Genomic DNA, 23681 nt, shown 5'->3' on the forward strand with positions numbered 1-23681 from the left:
GCAATCTTGTAAATTATTGACAATAGTTAAAGTCTCTACACAGTCTGTCTCACATATAATGTCTCTTTGTCTCGAGTCCCATGCTAAAGACTTACTTGTGTTTAAAGCAATGTTCTAAAAACCGGATCGAACCGGTCGGTCGAACCAGTTCAACTAAAAACCGGCAAAAAACGGTCCGGTCCAATATATAAAACCACAAAATTAAAAACCGCTCAAAAACTGCTGAATCGGCCTGTTACCGGCAGGTCGGACCGGACTGGAACCTGGCCGGTTTACTAAAAACGACGTCGTTTCCTTCCTTGAAAGGGAAAAATCCACGCGTTATCCTTATCCCCAATCCCCCCCCCTTCTTCAACTCCTTCCTTCAGGCAAAGAGCAAATTGCCCTAGCCTCCCCCAATGAAAGCAAACACTAGCCTCCACCAATAGTTGTCCCCGTCTGTCGGAGTGAGAGACTGCTGCCGCCGTCTGTCGCACTCAAGAACTTCCGTCTTCGTTCTCTCGGGCCTCTCGCCGGATCCTCCACGTCGGGTGCTCGCATCTCGCCATTCTCCTCTGTGCTCGGCTGCTCGCGCCTCCCTTCGCCAGTGAGTGCTCGAGCTGTGCGTGTAGGTTGCTGCTCGTTGTCCGTGGTTGTCTCTGCTCGATTCTGCCTCCCAGTCTCACTCGAGTCTCGTCTCAGTCACTGGCATCTCGTGGTTCGTCTGTCTCGTCGCCGGCGGCAGAAGCAACTCGTGGGGGTGTCTCTTGCTTCGTCGCCTTCCGTGGGGTGGTCGCCGACTCGCCGTCGACCGTTGGTGAGTCCCTGCACCATCGCTTCCCTCTCTCTTTTTCAGATTTTTCTTCTCCCTGTATTTTTGCATGTTGCTGAATTGCTAATCAAATTTGCCTTGTTGCTAATCTAAATGTTGCTGTAAATTGGGACTTTACTTGGATTTGTTAAATTTGTTGCTGTAACTTGAATTTGTTGCTTCTCAGTCACAGAATCAGAACAGAATACTCAGTCAGTGCTTGGTTGATTGGGTTGAAAACTGTTGAATCTTTTCACTGTTCCTTCAGTACTTTTTGTTGTTGTTAATCATTGTGATGAGCTTTATTAAAATTGGGTTGAAAACTGTTGAATCTTTTTTCATTTTTCATTGTTCTTAACTTCTGTTCTTATTAAAAAATTTGTAATTGGTGATCTTTTGATTTATTATATGCTTCATGTTTTTAATTTCACTCTACTTCTAGGCTTTGAAATCAGTTTATGATAACTGTGATGCAATTATTTTGTTGGATAACTGATGTAATTATTGAGTTCAAGAGATTGAGTTTTTGATTTGCAAGGTGATTTTTGCTTGATTTTTTATTTAATTTGGTAATGGTGTTTATGATTGGGGTTATCTGGTTTTCATTCTTTTTGAATTTGGTAACAGTGTGATTACTTGTTGCTGTTTGTAATGTTTGTTGCTGAATGATGATTGTTCTTTCTTGCCTCTGTTTAGTAATGTTTATTGAAATTTTGTACTTTTTCAATGCATATTTGTATGTGTTATTAGTCAAAGTCATGTCAAGGCCATGCAAATTAATTCAATGTAGTTAAGCATTGCTTGCCTAGTCCAGTATGTATGCTCTCTGGTTCCCTAGAGTAAACATTTTGCGAATTCATGAATATTATAATGTTTCTTAGAGACAAATTCACAGGGGGAGCATTGTATAATCTCATGTTAACAACAGAGACAAAAACTCACCTCACTACACTATATAATCATGCATCTAAGCTCATATCTATTTCCAGTTAGTTTGTAGTTTTGTACTATACGTGATTTGTACATATCATTGTAAAAGAAAAAATAACACTGGTTACAATTGTTTGTTGAAAATGTGCATGATAGAATACCTATCTTTTATTGCTTTTAAATTGTTGCTCTAAGTTGAATTTGTTGCTGAATATCACTTAACTAAATCTTCTATTGTTCTAATTCTTTTATTTCTTTTGTCCCTGCATTCCCCTCTTCTATCTTTTTCAATTTTTCCTTTTCCCATGTCCCTGTCAATTTGTTGTTGTAAATCATTACTGAACCATCTTTGTTGCTGTATTGAGTCAAATTTATTGTTGTATTGAGTTGAATTATTGCTGTATTGAGCTAAATTTATTGTTGCTGTTGAATTTAATTTGTTGCTGTAAATCATCTTTTGAACTATATTTTTTGTGCTGAAAATCATCGGTGAGTTGAATTTGTTGTTGAAAATCGTCACCAAGATGAATTTATTACCGTAAGAATAGATAGTTTCTGTATAGAGAGACTCATAGTCTTAGTCTTAGCCTTTAATTGTAATAATAAGAGTTGATTTAATATTGAGTATTGAGAATTACACAGGCAATATTGGACTATTTGTATAATGGCATTTGATGGATTGATTTATAAATTAGTTGCATTTATGTTTTTGATTAGTTTGTTAATCATTAGTTTACTGAGTGTGTTATGTTTTGCTTTCTTTTTTATTTACTATTTTGCATTAGTGATTAATTTATTATCTATGTTTATATAGTTAGTTATGTGACTTATTATATCTACAAATTGATACTTTATTATTATTAATATGTTTGTAAAGACATTTATTTTAACTTTTGATTTTTTTTTATAATTTTATATTTTTATTTAATTATGACGGGGTCAATTGGGTGAATTTGTGATCCACCGGTTGAATCAGTGATCCGGTGATCTAGTCGTATGACCGGAATAATTACCGGATTTTGATAACCAATGGTAAAAAGTTTATAAGATGAGAGACCCATTAATTTGACATTTTAATGTTTTGAATTGAATTTGGTGTCATTTCATTTTATGTTCTCTTACTCGATTTTTTCTCAAAGTCTTTTCGGTGATCGAGATAATTTCATTTGTACAATTTCTATTTTATATTTTTTATTGTATAAAAGAATTATTTATTTCTCTTATTTTTTATCAATTATTTTAATACTAAAAATAAAAATAAAAGCCGTTAAAAAATTATACAAATATATAATATTTTTCTTATTTGGGATTAGGATTCTATTTCATGAATTAAGTTAGAGAAGTTTTTTAGAAAAATAACTTAATTCAAAAGTAAAATTTGATATTCACGTCCTAAATAATTACATAATGTATTTTTTTTCTTTTTTCTTTGTTCACCAAGAATAATTAAATGTAAAATCACAATTAGGAGTTTTAATTCATCCTCGTAATACTTAAAAGATTTTTTGAATATATATAAAATTTTTTGAAAGAATCGAAAAGATAAAAAAATTTGAATTTTTTTTTGAAAAAAAAAATTAGAACTCCTAATTAATAATTATTGTTGTCCAATACATATTATTTAAGGATCTTACTAATACTTGTCTTAAAGATATATTTTAATGATATCATAAAATTATTTTATTAAAAATTATTAATTTTTTTTTATTATCATTTAAAATGTGAGCTTATTTATATTCAAAACTCCTAATTATTTTTCTTAAACATATTATTGTTGCTCAATATACAATTAAACAATGAACAAACAGAAAAATAGTCATATTCATTTTTAAAAAATCATTTATTTTTTAAATTGGTTTTTGAAATTTTTTTTTTATAAAATATTCGCCTTTCAAAAATTTTATATTAGTCTATTATTTATGTTGCTAAATGCTAACAATGTCAAAATTCACTGATGTAATACGCTAGATAAAATCAAACTACAATACACACTTGACGATTATAAATTTATGTAATTAGATTAAATTAACTCTAAATTTAAGAAACTTTTAATTTGTGGTTGATTTTATAATTTTATAAATTTATTATGTTAGCAGTTAATTAAATATATATATATATATATATATATATATATATATATATATATATATATATATATATATATATATATATATATATATATATATATATATATATACTATGATGATATTTAATATAGAATAATAATATATATAAGTCTTTTCATTAATTAAATTTAACTAAATTGATCTAATATAACAAAAATCAGTATAACTAACATTGTTTTAAGTTTTATTACTTAATTTTGTTGTGCAGTTAGATTTAGTTTATAAAAAAATTTAAATGTATAGTATTACTTTTTAATATGCTATATCATGTTATCAACAAACTTTAATGAAAGTGATGAAAAGATTTAAAATCTTTAGAATTTGTCCAGAAATTATTTAATATCATTTAATATGAGAAAAAAATTTATTTTTTTAAAAAAATTATTTCTAATATATTAAATTATTAATAAAATAGAATTTAAATTTAAAGAGTAGGTGAGTAGATTTGGAAATTAGATTCTTTTTAGTTTGGTATATAAATAAAAAATAAGAATTAAAATTCTTAAAAAAATTTAAATCATTTAGTTTTTATGATTTTAAAATAAAAAAAATTTAATTGTCGAGTGAATTTTAATTCATAACTTTTTAAATTCTTAAAGAATAAATTTAATTAAAAAAATTTGGTGATCAATTATTCAATTTAGTAATTTACAAAACGAGTGAACTTTTCGAGGAATGAATACTGAATCGATCATCTTCACTTCTCTCCCTCTTCTTCATTTGACCGACTTAACTTAGATCCCTCTGCAACTTTCTGGGCGCGTCCCAATATTTATTTCCCTCCCAAAACCCTAACTTTTCATCATTTACAGACACCCTCTACCTCCTTATCATCAATCAACTTACCGCGTACCGCCGCCTGACCTCTCTTTTTCAGCTTCCCCAACTACAAATTGTTGATCATGTCGGAAAAATTCTCGGCGGCGCTTCGGATTGGGGACCTCAACGATTTCATAGCGCCGTCTCAGGCATGCATAGTATCGCTCAAGGGCTTGAAAGCAAACGCCAACAAGCCCGATTCCGAGGTAACTTCCGCAACTCACTTTTCAATCCTCTTCTTGTTATAGAAAGAAAATAAGTGTTCTTTTGTTAAGAAAGAGCTCTTTTTTATATTCAGCTGAAACTTTCATTGTTTGTTTTTTGGTCTTTATTCATATATAATTTTCGCTATTGGTGTGACTGTAGGTTTTAGTTGGCAGAAACAAGCAAGTTCAGTCAGAGCCTGTTAAGATTTCTCTAAAGGATTGTTTGGCATGCAGGTTTGTCCTCTCTTAACATTCAGCGAGTGTGAAGTGATTTTTTTTAGTATTATTATTACTTTTTTTTCCCATGACCTTGGACATCTAGCGAACTTTCACTAGGAAAACAATGAAAAGTACAGTAGTTGATGGTTGAATTTAGACCTTTCATGACATTTTTGTTCTGTCAGTAATATTATGATTGTGATAGGGCTGTATTGGGATTTCGGACTACGGGATTATGGAATGATCAGATCACTTTGCATCAAGATGAAAACATTCTATGAATTATGAGAGAACTGATATACAAAGACATAGTATTTTGTTGTTGGAGATATAACCGTACCATTCATGCTTAGGAGTCTTAATCGTATAATATAGCTTAAGGAGAGTTGGTATTTGAATTTATGTTGAAGCATTTATTCGTTTTGGCTCTTAGAACATAATGCAATAAAGGGTGTATTGGATGAAACTATTTTAGAAATTACTTCTAAGACACTAGTCCAAGTTGTTCTTTATATCAAAAGCAACTCTTTCCAAATTCTCGAAAAAGTCAAAAATTGCAAGTCTGAGAATCAGAACATCCTTAAAAACCCAATGATCAGAATTCCACAATGCCTAAGCAATTTATTTATTATCCAAACAAAACCCTTAGCACCATAAAGAAGACTTCGATCTTCTATAAAGAATTCATTAAAGCTGAAATTTATATAGAAGGATTAGATATTAGCTGTCTAAAATAGACTTATGGGGAAATATCCTGAAGGTTCTGAAGGCCAAACATGAGAATCTGGGTTACACCAAGGGGAAGTTTTATGACTGACCATCCAAGATACCTAATGTCAATAGATCATACGTGTGGTTATTTTTTAGCATTAAAAAAATAACATATTCTCCTATGTTTATGGGATGGTTAATAAGGCCAATATGGCTTACATAATGAGTTTTTCTGACAATACAGTGGTTGTGTGACATCTGCGGAGACAGTTATGCTGGAGAAACAAAGTTTGGATGAGTTCTTATCTAATATTAACAAAGGAAAAGCAGTGATTATGTCTGTTTCTCCCCAGTCAAGGGCCTCCCTTGCAGCTCATTTTGGCATTTCTCCCCTTCAGGTGATGCTTTAGATATTTGCTTTTAGTCTATGAATTGAAGTCTATGAATTATGTGGCTATGCCATTATTTAAAAAACCATTTTGAATTCTAGCCTCCTACATTCAGTTTCTATGAATTCTAGCTTGTTTGGTTTATCTTTGTACCAGACTGCTTTTCTCTTATTCTTTTACTCATGGTTTAAATGTGAAATATTTGCTATTACAGGTTTTCAAGAAGCTGACAAGATTTTTCAAATCATTGGGAGTGAAGGCAATTTTCGATACAAGTTGCAGTAGAGATTTAACCCTTATTGAATCTTGTATGGAGTTCATGTCAAGGTACAAACAGAGTCAACTGTCTGATGATGAGAAGAATAAGTCGAGCCTACCTATGATTGCTTCTGCATGCCCAGGTATATAAATTTAACTCTTTATTAGTTTTGGTAATGGCTACATTTAAGGCCTGGTTGTTTAATCTAATTAAACGAGACCAATACAGACTTCTAAGAATTACATAAATATTTGTGAAAAGACTAAAAGTTTGAGAGCATTTCCTATAAGCTAAACAAAGTACCTTATGTAATAGACTCTTACTGAAAACTATATGATAAAAAAACACTCCTTTTTCTTATCTCAACCAAATGCACTCGAAAACTGTCTCAAGCACATACACCTGGATGCTGGACAAAACGATATTGTGATTTGTGAAAGTACTTGGCTTATATTTAATATTACCTGGAGAAGTATTGAAGAAATATTGGATTTGCAATTGTTTTTGGTACTGAATTTGGAAATAGGAACTTTAACTGGGATCTTAAGTTATTAATTCTGTCAATTTTCTGTGTCTTGATCACAAAAAAAAATGAAAAATGGCTTCTTTCTTTAGTTACTAGTGGCTTTATGGTATTGCATTCGGAGTTTGAGATAAGGAAGGGGGAACTGAAAATTTTACTTTCAAAGTATTTAGAATAGGTTTTAGTGAGGATTCAAGTAGGAGGGAGAAATGCTAACTGATTGCTGTGATGTGAACATATGTTTTCAGGTTGGATATGCTATGCAGAGAAGCAACTTGGGTCGTTTGTTTTACCAAATATTTCAAAAGTAAAGAGTCCACAACAAACAATTGGAGCCATCATAAAACACTATTTATGCCAAGATATGGGGCTTAGGTAGGGTGTTCACTCAACATAATAAAGTTTCTACTGATGAAAACTGAAAAGGTCCCCTGTTATTTTTATGATAATATATGATGTCTTAAATTTTTTTTGTCATGCTGAAAAAGAAGCCAACTTTTCCAGTTATCTATGTAGTGAAATGCTTGGAAATTTTTTAACAGGCCTGAAGAAATTTACCACGTCACTGTTATGCCTTGTTATGATAAAAAGCTTGAGGCTGCTAGGGATGACTTTGTTTTCCAACCGGAGTCCCATGATGAAGGGAGTGGGAATGAAGATAACATGATGACAGAGGTCGATTCGGTACTCACAACAGGAGAAGTTTTGGAATTGATTCAGGTTAGTATTCTCCATGCATCTCATCAGTTTTGTGAATTCATTCACTTCTATCTAATGGTTTGTGAATAATTTTCTGCTCTGTTTTTATTTTGCAGTTAAAAGAAGTTGATTTTCAAAGCTTAGAAGAATCTCCTTTGGATAGACCGTAAGAAACTAAAAACTGCCTCTATCTTTTAGTTTCTTGTGTTTGTGAAATAGTTTAGATCTGATGCACTTTCATGCAGGTTGACAAATATTAATGAAGAAGGTTACCTTTATGGGGTCCGTGGAAGCTCTGGGGGTTATGCAGAAACAATTTTCCGATATGCCGCTAGAACTTTTTTTGGAAGACAGATTGATGGCCCTCTGAATTTTAGAAATATACGGAATTCAGATTTTCAGGAACTTACACTTGAGGCAAGTTTTCTTGTGAAAATATTTATATAGCTTTTTTTGTTATGCTCGAGTATATGAAGGTTGTCAAAGTATTTAAGATATTGCATATTCATGCATAATAACAATTTATGGAATATATAGTGATATAAATTGTTTTCCAATGTCTATATAGGTGGAGGGGAAAACAGTGTTGAGATTTGCTCTCTGTTATGGTTTCCGGAACCTGCAAAATGTTGTCAGAAAAGTTAAAACTGGTAAATGTGACTATCATTTCCTGGAGATCATGGCATGCCCTTCAGGTATTGCATTTTTCCTTTCCATCTCAAATGTTTTTTGATGGAGCCTTTTATTTATATGCTGATTTAACATGCTACTGATTTTAAGCAGGTTGCTTGAATGGCGGAGGTCAAATTAAACCAAAGAAAGGGCAATCTCCCAAAGAATTGAGCCAGTTGTTGGAAACTATTTACATAGAAAATGTAAGAACTGTTGCAAACTTGCCGTTAGTTTTCATGAATGATATAATTGTGGGGCATTGTAATTTAAGTTTTTTCTGCATTTTTCTCCTTACAACATTTCTGAATCAGTGAATGACTAAATTTCTGTATATGCTAGGTTCATGTAGCAGAACCATTCGATAACCCCATCGTAAGAGGCTTATATGACAAGTGGCTTGAGCAGCCTGGCTCCGATAAAGCCAAGAGACACCTTTACACGCAGTACCATCCCGTCGAGAAAAGCATTACCTCTCAATTGCATAATTGGTGAGAAAATTTCAGAAGTGAAGTTTGAACAGAAATGGGGTTGAAAGGATCAGAACCTTTTTCCCAGTAATTTTCTTCAATTAATCTTGTGGTATCAGAAGGGTTAATGGGTCATCATCATCCAATTTTGGTAGTGGGCAGTTTTTTTTTCTCATGTATATATAGTTTACACCCTCCATAGTGCTGAGTTTTGTATTGTATACCCTTCATCTCAAGTCTTAACCCAATTAGATTGTAAATGGAAAAATCACTCAGATATCTGTTTAGTTTTTTTCCCTTGGAGCCACTATTATTTGTGGGATTCAGGTTTGTCAATAATTTCAATGTGTAGATAACTAAACAGTAAACACACTGTTTTGTGTGTTGTTCCAACTTCCAACAGATATCCCGGTTCATTCCATGTACTAACTTCTAATGACAGTTGAGTTTAGTAAGGAAGCAAGTAAATCTTGACTATAGAGTCGAATAAGAGGCTATGGGGTTATGTACTAACTTCTGACTAAGAAGATTAATGTATTTATAAATAAAAAATTAAATAATAAAATTTTTAATTATTATTTTTATATGAAAAGTTTAGTTTTTTTTATTAATAATTAATTTTAACATTCGTTATTTAAAATTTAAAATAATTTAATATGTATATTTTTATATTTAATTAGGTGTTAAGTTTGTTACACAAATAAAATAATTAATTTTTATATTTGTTATTTAAAAATAATATTTTTTCTCTCTATATATAAATATAATTAGATATTAGTATAAAAAAATTATATGGACAGTTATAAAATTAACTCAAAACTAATTCTTTTTTTAAACAATTAAATCTTGATTCTAACTTTTAATTATAACATTAGTATTTTCTTCAAATTATATGTAATAAATATTTGAAAGAAGAGAAATCAAAATATAGATTAAAAAGATAAGCTGGTAAAAATTTAAAACTAAATAAAAAATTAAAAAAATGTATATAATAATAATAATATTTTTTATTTGAATTATATTATTTTGTTTTCTGTAGAACAGAAAAGTAGAAAAAATAGAGAATGGGAGAAAAGAAAGAGAAAGATAAAGATGAAAAGTGAGAGTGAGAGTGAGAGTTTGTTAACTTTGAAAGAAAAACTTTTATTTTAATTATAATAAAAAATATCGGATGGCATATTTTTATTTGTCAAATTATTAATATAAAATATAAATTTTATATAGAGTAAAAATAGTAGAGAGAAATAGAAAAATAGAGACAGGTAGATCAGAAAATTTAGGAAATGAGTTTATTAATTTTGGAAAAACCATTCAATTTTTTAGCGATTTTTTATTTTAGAGCCGAGATGCTAAACGAAGTCGTTTTGGCTTAAAAAAAAAAAAGAGAAAACGAGTAAAAATGGAACGAAGCCCTAATCAGTTTCCCCTCTCCAGATTCCAGAAACCACAGCCATAAGTGAAGCCCACCGCCATCGCCATCGCCTCTGCATCCCGCCGCCACCGCATCCCGCCGCCACCGCAGCCCCACCGCGTCGCATATCGCCGAGCTCCCCTTCTGTGTGTTCGCCGATGTCGCGTCCTCTGTCGTCGCCGTTGCTCGCCTTTCATGTTATCCTCCCCGTAAGCGTAAACGGTAAACCCATCTCCTCTCCTCTCTTCTCTGAAGACTGAAAGTGAACCATAGAAGCCACCGCAGCGACAGTTTTGAGCACTGCAGCCCCACAGCCCCACCGCGTCTCTGTAATTGCCGACCTCGCCTTCTCTGTGTTCGGCTATTCGCCGGTGTCGCGTCTTCCATCGCTCGCGTTCCTCCTCGCCGACCTCAGCCTTCTCTGTGTTAATCGGTAAGCACTGATTAGCCATCTCCTCGGCGTCTGCTTGCTGGTTTAGTGTTCAGGCATTTAGCACTTGATTAATTGGATTTTCTGAGATTATTGTCTGCTGATTTATCATTTATTTGTTATTTCTGATTTTCTGTGTGTTGAATAGTGATTTGGTTTGGGGGGAGATATGGCTTCTGGGGCCATTGTGTCGAACCTTAATTATTCTTAATTTTAGTGTTTTAGCTGTCCAAATTGGTTGTTGGTGTTGTTGTCAGTCTGTATTCTGGTTCATTTCATTCACTTATCCATGTTTTGTGGTATTTCCCTTTCATCTCCAACACAGACCTGTTTCTATTACTCAATTTCACCATTTGGTGTCTTTTTCTTTTTCCTTGTCATTGTTTCTTTTCTTTGCATATGTCCTTTCGTGCTTTGATTCAATTTACCTTTTATTGCAACATCAATCATTACATACATCAGAAATAACAAATAAATGGTAATTATGATTTTTGATAAGATACCTTTGATTAGTTGAAAACTTGTTTGTTAATGTTTCTTGTGATAGTAGAACATTATGTGTTTGTTATTATTTGCGTTTTGGTTGTTTTTCGTTATAAACTTCTCTGTTTGAAGTCATTTTATGAACTTCTAATATTAAATTATGGATAATTTATGGTATGAAATTGTGAAATTTTGAATTTTATTAAGGTAGAAATTATTAAATTTATATATTCAAAATTATATATAAATTTTTTAATAATTTTATTTAATATTTAATTAAACCGGTTAAACTTCGGTTAAATCCCGGTCGAACTATTGAACTATTGAACCAGTGACCTTACCGGTTTATTGACCGGTCTGGTTCTCGCAACCTTGCTCTCATGATCACATTTTCACATAAAAATAGTATTGTAGACCATTAGATGAATTGGTATATTTGACTAAATATGTTTAATTAACCATCTAAGAAATATCATATTCATATGAAGATGTCATTATGTGAGTATTTTTCTATTTTTTATTCTTTGTTATTTTTTTTATAGTAAGACTAATTTTTACACTCTCAAACTTACTACTTAATAAATTTCTTGCATAAAACTTCCTTGAAATTTTGAAATCAGACAGAAAATTTGAAACAAGACCTTGTTTGCCAGCATCATTCGCTAACTCATCCGGATTTAGATACCCACAAATTATATGCCATATCATTTACAAATTGTGCACATTAATAACATTGACCACAAAATTTGGTTTTCTTACTTTTCTTCTTTCCTTTGATTAAAAATTTTTTCCCTCTAAAAGACCTTTAATTTATTAATAATCTGGCAAAATCAAGGTTCTGAGAACCGGACTGGTCATCGAACCGCTCTAGTCATTGGTTTATTAGTCCAACCGATTTAACCGGTAGTTCAACCGAAAAAATCGTTTTAGAATAAAATAATAAATAAATTATAAATAAACTTCCTAAAATATAATTATAGTCTAATATAAATCTTAAAATATCTTCGAAATTTAAAACACCACATAAAATATCATCAACCAAATCCATATTATCTTATCAAAATACAAACTCAAAAATTAAATAGTAAAAAAACATATCTAAATATTATATCCCAACATCATGATTTATCAATCATCAAAATCCGCAAGAACTTGTTGTAAATTTGTTTCGGTGGATTAGGATTAGGATTTGCAGCATCATTCGAAATAGGAGGATTGACAAACAAGTTATTATTCACAGATGCATTATTATCAGCAGTTGCTTCTTGATTAATACTATTATCCATAACTGAAATTAATAAAAGTTTTATTAATTAAAACAAAATTAAAGACCAGCCACAGCACAATGAAAAATCAAAAAATTATCAACATGACCATATCTAAATTCTGCCACCAACATTCAGCAACAAACAAAGCCAGGAAAACCAACAATAATTAGGAGCCAGCAACTACAAATCAAAGCAAAACCAGCAACTACAAAACAAAGAAGTATCCATAACCAGATACGAAATTAAAGACCAGCCACAACACATTGAAAAATAAAAAAATTTCCAACATGACCATATCTAAATTCTGCCACCAACATTCAGCAACAAACAAAGCCAGCAATAATTAGGAGCCAGCAACTACAAATCAAAGCAAAACTAGTAACTACAAAACAAAAAAGTATCCATAACCAGATACGAAATTAAAGACCAGTCACAACACATTGAAAAAAAATTACCAATATGACCATATCTAAATTCTGCCACTAACATTCAGCAACAAACAAAGCCAGCAATAATTAGGAGCCAACAACTAGAAATCAAAGCAAAACCAGCAACTACAAAACAAAGAAGTACCCATAACCGTATACGAAATTAAAGATCAGCCACAACACATTGAAAAATAAAAAAATTACCAATATGACCATATCTAAATTCTGCCACCAACATTCAGCAATAAACAAAGCCAGCAAAACCAGCAATAATTAGGAGCCAGCAACTAGAAATCAAAGCAAAACCAGCAACTACAAAACAAAGAAGTATCCATAACCAGATACAAAATTAAAGACCAGCCACAGCACATTGAAAAATAAAAAAATTATCAACATGACCATATTTAAATTCTGCCACCAACATTCTGCAACAAGCAAAGCTAGCAATACCAGCAATAATTAGGAGCCAGCAACTACAAATCAAAGCAAAACCAGCAACTACAAAACAAAGAAGTATCCATAACCAGATACGAAATTAAAGACCAGCCACAGTACATTGAAAAATCAAAAAATTATCAAGATGACCATATCTAAATTTTGCCACCAGCATTCAGCAACGCAACAAATAAAGCCAGCAAAACCAGCAATAATTAGGAACCAGCAACTACAAATTAAAGCAAAACCAGCAACTACAAACCAAAGTCATTAACAAATGTGAACAAAAAAATTAGGAGTCATCAGTAATCAGTAAACTAGTAGAAGTGTAAAATACTAGCAAACGAGCAATTAGAAAACACTAAACAGAGTAACAATAAATTTAAAAACAGAGAAAACACTAAAACAGTAACCTGGGTAATTAGTTAATTACAGATCCATCAACAAATACATTCAGAACCAAACTTCAACCCAAGACCGAAGAAGAAGAATTGAAGAAAAACGGAAAAAAAATTAAAGAAGGCCGAAGAAGATCGAAGAACAACAACTTCAGAGCTTCAAAGTTCAAACCAAGAACAAGACTAAACATTCAGTGAAGAACTTCAGAGCTTCAAAGTTCAAACCAAGAACAAGACTAAACATTCAGTGAAGAACTGAAGATGAAGACGAGAAGCCACTAACCTGGGTTCCGTGCCGAGAAGCCGGCGAAGATGAAGGCGACGTGCCGATCTACTGGGTTCCAGACACGGAGAAGAGGAAGAAGCGGCGGAGCTGAGGACCTGGGGGCGGCAGCGGCGCTAAGGATCCGAGAATGGCGACGACAATGAAGGGCTAGGGTTTTTGATTTTTCCTTTCTTCAGAATTCTCCAGTAGTGACGAATGTTGGGGGAAGAAGAGGGGGGTTGGGTCTCGAATGCAAATGCATTCGCTTCTGTTTTCTTTTTTTTCCAAATAAAAAACGAACGTCGTTTTATCTGAACCGGTCAGCTACCGGTCCAGTCCAACCGTCTGGTTCTCGATCGGTTCTTCACTGAATGTTTAGTCTTGTTCTTGGTTTGAACTTTGAAGATCTGAAGTTGTTGTTCTTCGAACTTCTTCTTCGGCCTTCTTCAATTTTTGTTCCGTTTTTCTTCAATTCTTCTTCTTCAGACTTGGGTTGAAGTTTGGTTCTGAATGTATTTGTTGATGGATCTGTAATTAACTAATTACCCAGGTTAGTGTTTTAGTGTTTTCTCTGTTTTAGTGTTTTCTCTATTTTCAAATTTATTGTTACTCTGTTTAGTGTTTTCTAATTGCTCGTTTGCTAGTATTTTACACTTCTACTAGTTTACTGATTGCTGATGGCTCCTAATTTTTTTGTTCACATTTGCTAATGGCTTTGATTTGTAGTTGCTGGTTTTACTTTGATTTGTAGTTGCTGGCTCCTAATTATTGCTGGTTTTGCTAGCTTTGTTTGTTGCTGAATGCCGGTGGCAGAATTTAGATATGGTCATGTTGATAATTTTTTTATTTTTCAATGTGCTGTGGCTGGTCTTTAATTTCGTATCTGGTTATGGATACTTCTTTGTTTTGTAGTTGCTGGTTTTGCTTTGATTTGTAGTTGCTGGCTCCTAATTATTGCTGGTTTTGCTAGCTTTTTTTGTTGTTAAATGTTGGTGGCAGAATTTAGATATGGTCATGTTGATAATTTTTTTATTTTTTAATGTGCTGTGGCTGGTCTTTAATTTTGTATCTGGTTATGGATACTTCTTTGTTTTGTAGTTGCTGGTTTTGCTTTGATTTGTAGCTGGTTTTGCTTTGATTTGTAGTTGCTGGCTCCTAATTATTGCTGGTTTTGCTGGCTTTATTTGTTGCTGAATGTTGTGGCTGGTCTTTAATTTCGTATCTGGTTATGGATACTTCTTTGTTTTGTAGTTGCTGGTTTTGCTTTGATTTGTAGTTGTTGGCTCCTAATTATTGCTGGCTTTGTTTGTTGCTGAATGTTGGTGGCAGAATTTAGATATGGTCATGTTGGTAATTTTTTTATTTTTCAATGTGTTGTGGCTGGTCTTTAATTTCGTATCTGGTTATGGATACTTCTTTGTTTTGTAGTTGCTGGCTCCTAATTATTGCTGGTTTTGCTGGCTTTGTTTGTTGCTGAATGTTGGTGGTAGAATTTAGATATGGTCATGTTGATAATTTTTTGATTTTTCATTGTGCTGTGGCTGGTCTTTAATTTGTTTTAATTAATAAAACTTTTATTAATTTCAGTTATGGATAATAGTATTAATCAAGAAGCAACTGCTGATAATAATGCATTTGTGAATAATAACTTGTCTGTCAATCTTCCTATTTTGAATGATGCTACAAATCCTAATCCTAATCCACCGAAGCAAATTTACAACAAGTTCTTGCAGATTTTTATGATTGATAAATCATGATGTTGGGATATAATATTTAAATATATTTTTTTACTATTTAATTTTTGAGTTTGTATTTTGATAAGATCATATGGATTTGGTTGATAAAATTTCAGGTTTAGTGTTATTAGGGATTACTTGCTGCTGATGAAATTTTAAGTTTAGTGTAATTAGGGATTACTTGTTGCTGTTGTGTAATGTTTGTTGCTGAATGCTAAAAATAGAAATCAAATCAAATGCTGTTTTATATTTTCAAATGGCTGTTGTTAACTTTTGTGCATAAAGATGTTGGTCGTTCCAAGTTTTCAAAGTCCCTTTCTGTACCTGGGAGAAATTTTGTTATTGTAAGATCCATCTCCTTTTCTACCCGTAGTGAACAGGATCGGCTAGATACAAATGATGATAATGTTTGAAAATATTGTATGTTGATAATAGACAAAATGACAGCCACTTTTATGAGTACGAGTATATTACACTGCTGGGATATTTTACTTAGTTCCTGAGTGGTTGTCTTGTTAGTAACATTTTAGTTAGAGTGCCATTTTATTAGCTTATTGTCACTTTAAATCTTCTACAAAATAGTTTAACACACTAAAACAAGTTTTTCATGTTGACATTTAATATTTAAATATTTTTTTTTACTATTTAACTTTTGAATTTGTAGTTTGATAAGATCATATGGATTTGGTTGATAATATTTCATGTAGTATTTTAAATTTGGAAGATATTTTAAGTTTTATATTAGACTATAATTATATTTTAGGATATTTATTTATAATTTATTTATTATTCTATTTTAAAATAGTTTTTTCAGTTGAGCCACCGATTGAACCGGTTAGACCAATAAACCAGTGACTAGAACGGTTTGATAACCGGTCCGGTTTTTTGAACCTTGCTAAAAACAGTAAAAAGGAGTAATAATAAAGTTTGCTTCTTTTATGTAGAGAGAGAGAGAGAGAGAGAGAGAATCATGGCGCAACATGATGACCTCAGCGCGCCACCACGGCCGCTGCCACCGTCTCCATCTCCCACTAAGACCGATCCGCGTACAATTCACGCACGGGCTATAAAATCAGTTGCAACCGACAATGCGACATTCAACAATCTGGTAACGCTTTACTCGAAATTGGAGAGTTTGGCGTCCTACTTTGTCCGCGTGTTCAGCCAAATCCGGAGTCCCAACGTTGTGTCATGGACCGCACTTGTCTCCTCCCACTCCAATACCCTCCTCGCCCTCCGTTACTTCGTTTCCATGCTTCGCCACCCAACACTCCCCAACAATCGCACCCTTGCCTCCCTCTTCCGCACCTCAGCTGCACTCTCTGCCCTCCCCTTTGCCCTTTCCCTCCACTCCCTCTCTCTCAAGCTCGCCCTTTCCAGTGATCCTTTTGCCGGTTCTGCGCTACTCAGTTTTTACTTCAAGTGCCGTATGCCGCACCACGCACACAAGGTATTCGATGAAATACCTGATAGAGATAGTGTTTGTTATTCCGCTATGATCGTGGGTCTAGCTCAGAATTCCCGCTCTGTGGATGCGCTTCTGGTTTTGGCTGACATGAGGCATCGTGGTTTTGCATCCACAAAGCATAGCGTTTCGGGGGGTCTGCGTGCTGCTGCTGAGCTGGCAGCATTGGAGCAGCGTAGAATGATACACGGGCATGCGGTTGTTGCTGGGTTTGATTCAAATGTGGTGGTGGGCAGTGCTCTGGTTGATGGTTATGGTAAAGCTGGCGTTGTTGAGAATGCAAGGCAGGTTTTTTAGGAAAATTTGGCTTGGATGAATTTAGTGGGTTGGAATGCTATGATGGCCGGTTATGCCCAGCAAGGAGATCATAAATCTACTTCCGAACTGTTTGATTCAATGGAATGCCAAGGACTGGTGCCGGATGAGTATAGTTTTCTGGCAATGTTGACAGCACTCTATAATGCTGGAATGTTTCTTGAGGCTGATCAGTGGCTGACAAGGATGAAAGTGGATTATGGTTTACAGCCAACTCTGGTGCATTATACTTGCTTGGTATGTGCAATGGCCCGTGCTGGGCACTTGAAACAGGCAGAGAGGGTAGCATTGACAATGCCATATGAGCCAGATGCTGCAGTTTGGCGAGCCTTGTTGTCAGCTTGTGCTTTTCATGGTGAAGCCGATAAGGCTTGGTCTATGGCCAGGAGGGTTTTGGAACTTGAACCGCTTGATGACTCGGCTTATGTTATTGTTGCCAATGTGTTGTCAGCTGCAGGAAGGTGGGATGATGTTGCAGAATTGAGGAAAATGTTGAGAGATCGGAGGGTGAAGAAACAAGGAGGGAGGAGTTGGGTTGAAATTCAGGGAAAAGTACATGTTTTTGCAGCAGGGGACTGGAAGCATGAGAGATCCGCGGAAATTTATCGCAAGTTACAAGAGATCATGGAGGAGATTGAGAAATTGGGATATGTTCCAATTTGGGATGAGTTGTTGCACAATGTGGAAGAAGAAAGGAGAAAGGAGGCTCTTTGGCATCACAGCGAGAAGTTGGCAGTGGCATTTGGTGTGTTATGTGGGTCTGCACCACCAGGAAAGCCATTGAGAATTGTGAAGAATTTGAAGATTTGTAAGGATTGTCATGAAGCTTTTAAGTATATGACCAGAATTTTAGAGAGGAAAATTATTGGGAGGGATGTTAACAGATACCACAGATTTGTTGATGGTAATTGTACTTGTAGAGACATATGGTAGCACCTAAGATGAATACATGCCCAAATTAATCTCCTAAAGATCACTTATTTTATAATAAGATTTGTCATTTAAAAGATTTTAAGTTACTCATTTTAGTTTTTCCGTCACTTTCATTGCTAATAACGTCAAAATTTGTTGATATGACAGGTTATGTAACACCACAACACACATTTAGTAGTCCTAATTGACAGCTAAGTTTATGAAATTAAATAAAATCAATCCCAAATTAAGGGATTCCAATGCCTCAAGTTCTCTCCTTAATCTGGCAAAATGATGAGAGTATCCACCTAAAAATATAGTTATCAAATTTGGTTCGATTCGGGCAGTTTGACCAAAAACCTGCTCACCTGGTTATTTGGCCAGGCCAAAGCCACTCGTTGGACCGCTCATGTTTCAGACCCGGACCGGATCATTTTTTTTTTGGGGATAAAAATGGAAACGACGTCGTTTCCAAGCCAATCCATAATGCCCTAATTCTGAAGTGCAGTGATCACCCACGACCAAGCCTCAACGTCTCTCTTCTCTGGGGTCTCTTTCGAGCCACTCTCTCCCTCAAGCTCTCTCACGCCATTCTTGTCTCCGGTGTCTCACTTCTCTCTCGGTCTAGCAGTCACCGTTTCAGACTCAAGCTCGTCGCGCTGTGTCCTCACCGTCTCAAGCTCAGTCGCCGCCGTTCTACGCTCGCTTCGACGGCGGCAGAATCAGACGGAACTAGCATCTGGTCCCTCGGGTGGTGGTCGTTGTCGTCTTCTTGCTTCCGCCGTCAGTTCAGTTGGTCAGCTTCCTTCCTTCGCCGTCAGTTGGTCCGTGGCAGGTGCTGAGGTGAGCTTCCTTCGGCCCTGTTATTTCTTTTTCAATTTTAATTGCTGTATATCATCACTACACCTCGAATTTGTTGCTGAAAGTTGAATTTGTTGCTGAAATAATGATATAGTTATTTTTTTTTGTTGCTATAAATCATATTTGTAGGTAAAGTTTTTGTTGCTGAAAATTATCCTTGTTGATTTGTTGTTGAAAATTATCAATGAGCCGAATTTGTTGCTGAATATATTGCTCAGCAAATTTTTTCGTTGCTGGAAAACATGTTGAATTGATGAAGCATTTTATTGTGACAGATGAGTATGATAGAATACCTATCTTTTATTGCTTTTAAATTGTTGCTCTAAGTTGAATTTGTTGCTGAATATCACTTAACTAAATCTTCTATTGTTCTAATTCTTTTATTTCTTTTGTCCCTGCATTCCCCTCTTCTATCTTTTTCAATTTTTCCTTTTCCCTTGTCCCTGTCAATTTGTTGTTGGAAATCATTACTGAACCATCTTTTGTTGCTGTATTGAGTCAAATTTATTGTTGTATTGAGTTGAATAATTGCTGTATTGAGCTAAATTTATTGTTGCAGTTGAGTTTAATTTGTTGCTGTAAATCATCTTTTGAACTATATTTTTTGTGCTGAAAATCATCGGTGAGTTGAATTTGTTGTTGAAAATCGTCACCAAGATGAATTTATTACCGTAAGAATAGATAGTTTCTGTATAGAGAGACTCATAGTCTTAGTCTTAGCCTTTAATTGTAATAATAAGAGTTGATTTAATATTGAGTATTGAGAATTACACAGGCAATATTGGACTGTTTGTATAATGGCATTTGATGGATTGATTTATAAATTAGTTGCATTTATGTTTTTGATTAGTTTGTTAATCATTAATTTACTGAGTGTGTTATGTTTTGCTTTTTTTTTTATTTACTATTTTGCATTAGTGATTAACAGGTACATAACTCAGGAGATTATCATGCCAAAGGAAAATATGCAAGAATAAGGTAATGCCAAACAAAACAACCACAGTGGCACATTCCAAGCTCAGTTTGGTGTTGCAGCAAAAATTACATTAAGGTGCATAATCAAATCAAAAAATTAAATCAAAAATTTCATTCAGGCATTTCATCAGGCAGGTTATGTGCAGAATATAGAAACAGCAGTCACAGTTCAATCACAGCAGCATTCAATCCAGAAAAATCCAAAATACTCAGCCAGTCAACAACAACATTCAAACCAGAAAACAGAAGTCAGCTAACCTAAAGCCTCCTAGTGACTCGAACAAAAATCCAGAACAGAATTAAAAGGAAGTAAAATAAGGCAGTAAAAAGGGAACAGGGCAGGGAGCATGGGGGTAGAACCTGTGTTGCAGAAGAAGAATGGGGGAAGGAAGATGAAGGCGAGGTGGAGAGGGATGCAGCGGCACAGAGGTCCGTCGCTGAGGATGAAAGCTTGAAAGTTGAAACAGAGAAGATGAAACAGAGGATTCACTCACCTGGGTGCTGACGAAGCTAAGACCAGCGACGACGAAGGGAGAGGCCAGCGAAGACGAAGCGGCGGTGCTGAGGAGCAGGCGATGGCGATGGCATCCTGAGGACCACGGGGACGCTGGGAGCCTGGGAATGCTTCAGAAGGGGCTAGGCTGAGATGAATGAACGGGCGAACTGGGGAAGAGACCACGCGATGGTGGTGGCAGTCACGACCAGCAAACCCCGCGACGGCAGTGGCGACTGGGCTGGGGTTTTCGAATGCTTCAGAAGGGGCTAGGGTTCATCGTTCACGCCTAGAATCTGGAGTGAGACTGAGATGAATGAACGGAAGAAGAGAGCACGCGACGGCGGTGGCGGTCACGACCTGCAAACCCCGGCGACGGCAGTGGCGACTGGGCTTGGGTTTTCGAATGCTTCAGAGGGCTAGGGTAGGGTGTGAGAGTAAGAGACAGTGAGAGTGTGAGACTGCGATTTGGGTGTTGATTTTCACTTCTTCTTTGCTTGAGGACAAGCAAACTTTTAAGTTTGGTGTTGACGCTTCGCTTAAGGGTTTTCTATTTATTCTTATGGCACCAAAAGGGAGGCGAATCATCTTCACTAAAGAGCACAACCTGAAAAATAAAGCGACCGCTAGGATAACTAAGGTGGTTGAGTTCTTTTCATATTTTTTATTCCTCCCCTCTTTTTCTATGTTATATTCCGGCTTTTTGCTATTTTACTTTGTTTGTTGCATGATCTTTTATTAGTTAGAATCCTAGGACTAGTTTAGTTTTCTTTTAATTGCTTTAATTCTGAAAAGATGTTTCATATACCACTCACTGAACTTGAATCTAAAAAGAAAAGAAAAAAAAGTGATGTATTGCATGAGAAATTGAGTTAATTTTTAAAAGTAGTCTTATTTACTTAAATGTGGTGGTATTAATTGTAATTCTGAATCCATGACATGAACAGTGCATATTTTTATAGTGAAGTTTATGAATGTTAAAATTGTTGGATCTTGAAAGAATGATGAAAAAAAAAAGAGAAATGTTATTGATAATCTGAAAAATCATAAAATTGATTTTTGAAGGAAGAAAAAGCAGTGAAAAATACGAAGCTTGCGAAAAAAATTATATATAAAATAAAGAAAAAAAAGCAAGCAGAAAAAGCCAAGAACCTTTTAAACTAAAAGACAAAGGGTAAAAAGGATCCAAGGCTTTGAGCATTAATGGATAAGAGGGCCCAAAGGAATAAAACCCTGGCCTAAGCGGCTAAATTAAGCTGTCCTTAACCATGTGCTTGTAGCGTGAAGGTGTCAAGTGAAAAGCTTGAGACTGAGCGGTTAAAGTCGTGATCCAAAGTAAAAAGAGTGTGCTTAAGAACTCTGGGCACCTTTAACTGGGGACTCTAGCAAAGCTGAGTCACAATCTGAAAAGGTTCACCCAATTATGTGTCTGTGGCATTTATGTATCCGGTGGTAATACTGGAAAACAAAATGCTTAGGGTCACAGCCAAGACTCATAAAGTAGCTGTGTTCAAGAATCAACATACTTTACTAGGAGAATCAATAACACTATCTGAATTCTGAGTTCCTATGGATGCCAATCATTCTGAACTTCAAAGAATAAAATGAAATGCCAAAACTATTCAGGATTTGCAGTTGTAAACCCCACTATAAGAAGAGACATGAGCTTAATCGATGACGCGAACGCGTGGACTGGAATCTGCACAAATGACGCAAACGTGTGGACGACGCGGACGCGTCACATGCGCGATCTGCAAAAATACAGAAAATGCTGGGGCGATTTTTGGGCTGTTTCGACCCAGTTTCCATCCCAGAAAACACAGATTAGAGCTGCAGAATGGACAAATCAAGTGGTCCCCACCCATCAACTGAAGACTTGTTAATTAATTCAAATTTTAAATTCAAATCTTATCTTTTAGGAAAAGATATTATCTTAATTTTAGATATTAGATTTTAAATTAATTAGGATTAGTTATAAATAGAGGAGACTTCTCTTCTATTGAACACAATTCCATTAAGAAGAATTCCATTAGAGGGATTCCATTAGGGAATTCTATACAAATTTACATTCTACATTCCATGAGCAACTAAACTTCCAATGTTAAGGTTAGGAGCTCTGTCTATTTGTATGGATTGATTTTATTACTTTTTCTATTTTAATTTATGTTTTGGATTCATATTTAAGAATTGTTTTCATTCTTTATCTTATGAATTTGGGTGGAACGGAAGTATCACCCTCTTTCTATTTGAGTTCTTGTAAAACTTGGAAAAGCTCTTTACTTGAACAACAGGTAGAAAACAATTTTTCCTAAATTTTAATTATCTGGATTTAATAGGATACGTGACATATAATCTTTTTATTTTTGGGTAATTAGAGTTTTTGTGGCATATAAACTGGAATTTGATCATGTACCTTCTAATTGGAATTAATTGACCAAGGAATTGGCAGTTAATGAATATTAGAGGAGACTAGGAAGGTCTAAGGAATTAGGGTCTAGTCACATATAGTTTGCGATAAATTAAATCCTACAAAATTAAAATAGTTAGTAAAAAAAGTTAATCCGGAAAAATAGATAACTCTGAAGCCTTAACTATTTTCTCCATATTTTCTTTCCAATTTATTTACTTGCCTTTCTTCAATATTCTTTATATTGTTTAATGTTTTTTTATATTGCATCCAAACACTCTTTTCTGCTTGCCTAACTAATCCTATCAAACATTATTCTTGCTTAGTCCATCAATCCTCGTGGGATCGAGCCTTACTTACGTAAGGTATTACTTGGTATGACCCGGTGCACTTGCCGGTTAGTAAGTGTGGGTTGTAAAATTCCGCACCAACTGGACCGCATGCATTGCTGGTTCGCGGTTAAACCGGTCGGACCGGCCGGTTTTCAGAACCTTGATCTCCATAGTGGTCCCCGAGATTGACGCCGTGCACCAAAATCGTCCATGAGATTCCAATTGCACCAATTACGTCATTGAGATTGGAAAAATTG

General features: G+C 34.6%; 2 protein-coding genes and 2 long non-coding RNA genes across 7 annotated transcripts; 3 read left to right on the forward strand and 1 right to left on the reverse strand.

Annotated features, from left to right (window-relative positions):
- Positions 1-318: 318 nt before the first annotated feature.
- On the forward strand, positions 319-9269 carry LOC112789262 (protein NAR1). 2 transcript variants are annotated; one of them, XM_025831087.3, is made up of 12 exons: positions 319-796; positions 4724-4871; positions 5032-5105; positions 6046-6199; positions 6405-6591; positions 7221-7347; positions 7515-7692; positions 7788-7837; positions 7917-8088; positions 8240-8366; positions 8455-8546; positions 8683-9269. In XM_025831087.3, the coding sequence occupies exons 2-12, from the start codon at positions 4749-4751 to the stop codon at positions 8833-8835; spliced, it is 1437 nt and encodes a 478-aa protein (XP_025686872.1). In that variant the 5' UTR covers positions 319-796; positions 4724-4748; the 3' UTR covers positions 8836-9269. The 2 variants fall into 2 exon arrangements, with proteins under 2 accessions (XP_025686872.1, XP_025686871.1); XM_025831086.3 differs by having other exon boundaries at positions 348-796; positions 4659-4871.
- A 917-nt stretch (positions 9270-10186) lies between these two features.
- On the forward strand, positions 10187-18453 carry LOC112772451 (pentatricopeptide repeat-containing protein At4g33170). Of its 2 annotated transcripts, none has more exons than XM_029295779.2 (2): positions 10187-10654; positions 16611-18453. In XM_029295779.2, exon 2 carries the CDS (start codon positions 17442-17444, stop codon positions 18375-18377), a length of 936 nt encoding a protein of 311 aa, XP_029151612.2. In that variant the 5' UTR covers positions 10187-10654; positions 16611-17441; the 3' UTR covers positions 18378-18453. The 2 variants fall into 2 exon arrangements, with proteins under 2 accessions (XP_029151612.2, XP_072088421.1); XM_072232320.1 differs by having other exon boundaries at positions 10532-10654; positions 16609-18453.
- LOC140183707 (uncharacterized) lies at positions 12086-14192 on the reverse strand. The gene is made up of 2 exons (XR_011879488.1): positions 13947-14192; positions 12086-12422 (listed from the first exon to the last, which is right to left on the reverse strand). It is a non-coding gene; the product is annotated as an uncharacterized lncRNA (long non-coding RNA).
- A 381-nt stretch (positions 18454-18834) lies between the features above and the next one.
- LOC140173193 (uncharacterized) lies at positions 18835-21668 on the forward strand. Of its 2 annotated transcripts, XR_011879487.1 has the most exons (3): positions 18835-19199; positions 20146-20268; positions 20339-21668. It is a non-coding gene; the product is annotated as an uncharacterized lncRNA (long non-coding RNA). The 2 variants fall into 2 exon arrangements; XR_011879486.1 differs by having other exon boundaries at positions 20146-20398.
- Positions 21669-23681: the final 2013 nt, after the last annotated feature.

This window comes from Arachis hypogaea, chromosome 3, assembly GCF_003086295.3.
Source record: "Arachis hypogaea cultivar Tifrunner chromosome 3, arahy.Tifrunner.gnm2.J5K5, whole genome shotgun sequence".
Lineage (NCBI taxonomy): Eukaryota > Viridiplantae > Streptophyta > Magnoliopsida > Fabales > Fabaceae > Arachis > Arachis hypogaea.

What these genes read in the sequence shown, in the direction of transcription:
- LOC112789262 (XM_025831087.3), top strand. Translation starts at nt 4,749, where the DNA reads ATGTCGGAAAAATTCTCGGCGGCGCTTCGGATTGGGGACCTCAACGAT. An exon ending in GATTGCTTCTGCATGCCCAG is followed by an intron (nt 6,592 to 7,220) that starts GTATATAAATTT and finishes ATATGTTTTCAG; the next exon opens with GTTGGATATGCTATGCAGAG. An exon ending in AAGTTTTGGAATTGATTCAG is followed by an intron (nt 7,693 to 7,787) that starts GTTAGTATTCTC and finishes TTTATTTTGCAG; the next exon opens with TTAAAAGAAGTTGATTTTCA.
- LOC112772451 (XM_029295779.2), top strand. Translation starts at nt 17,442, where the DNA reads ATGAATTTAGTGGGTTGGAATGCTATGATGGCCGGTTATGCCCAGCAA.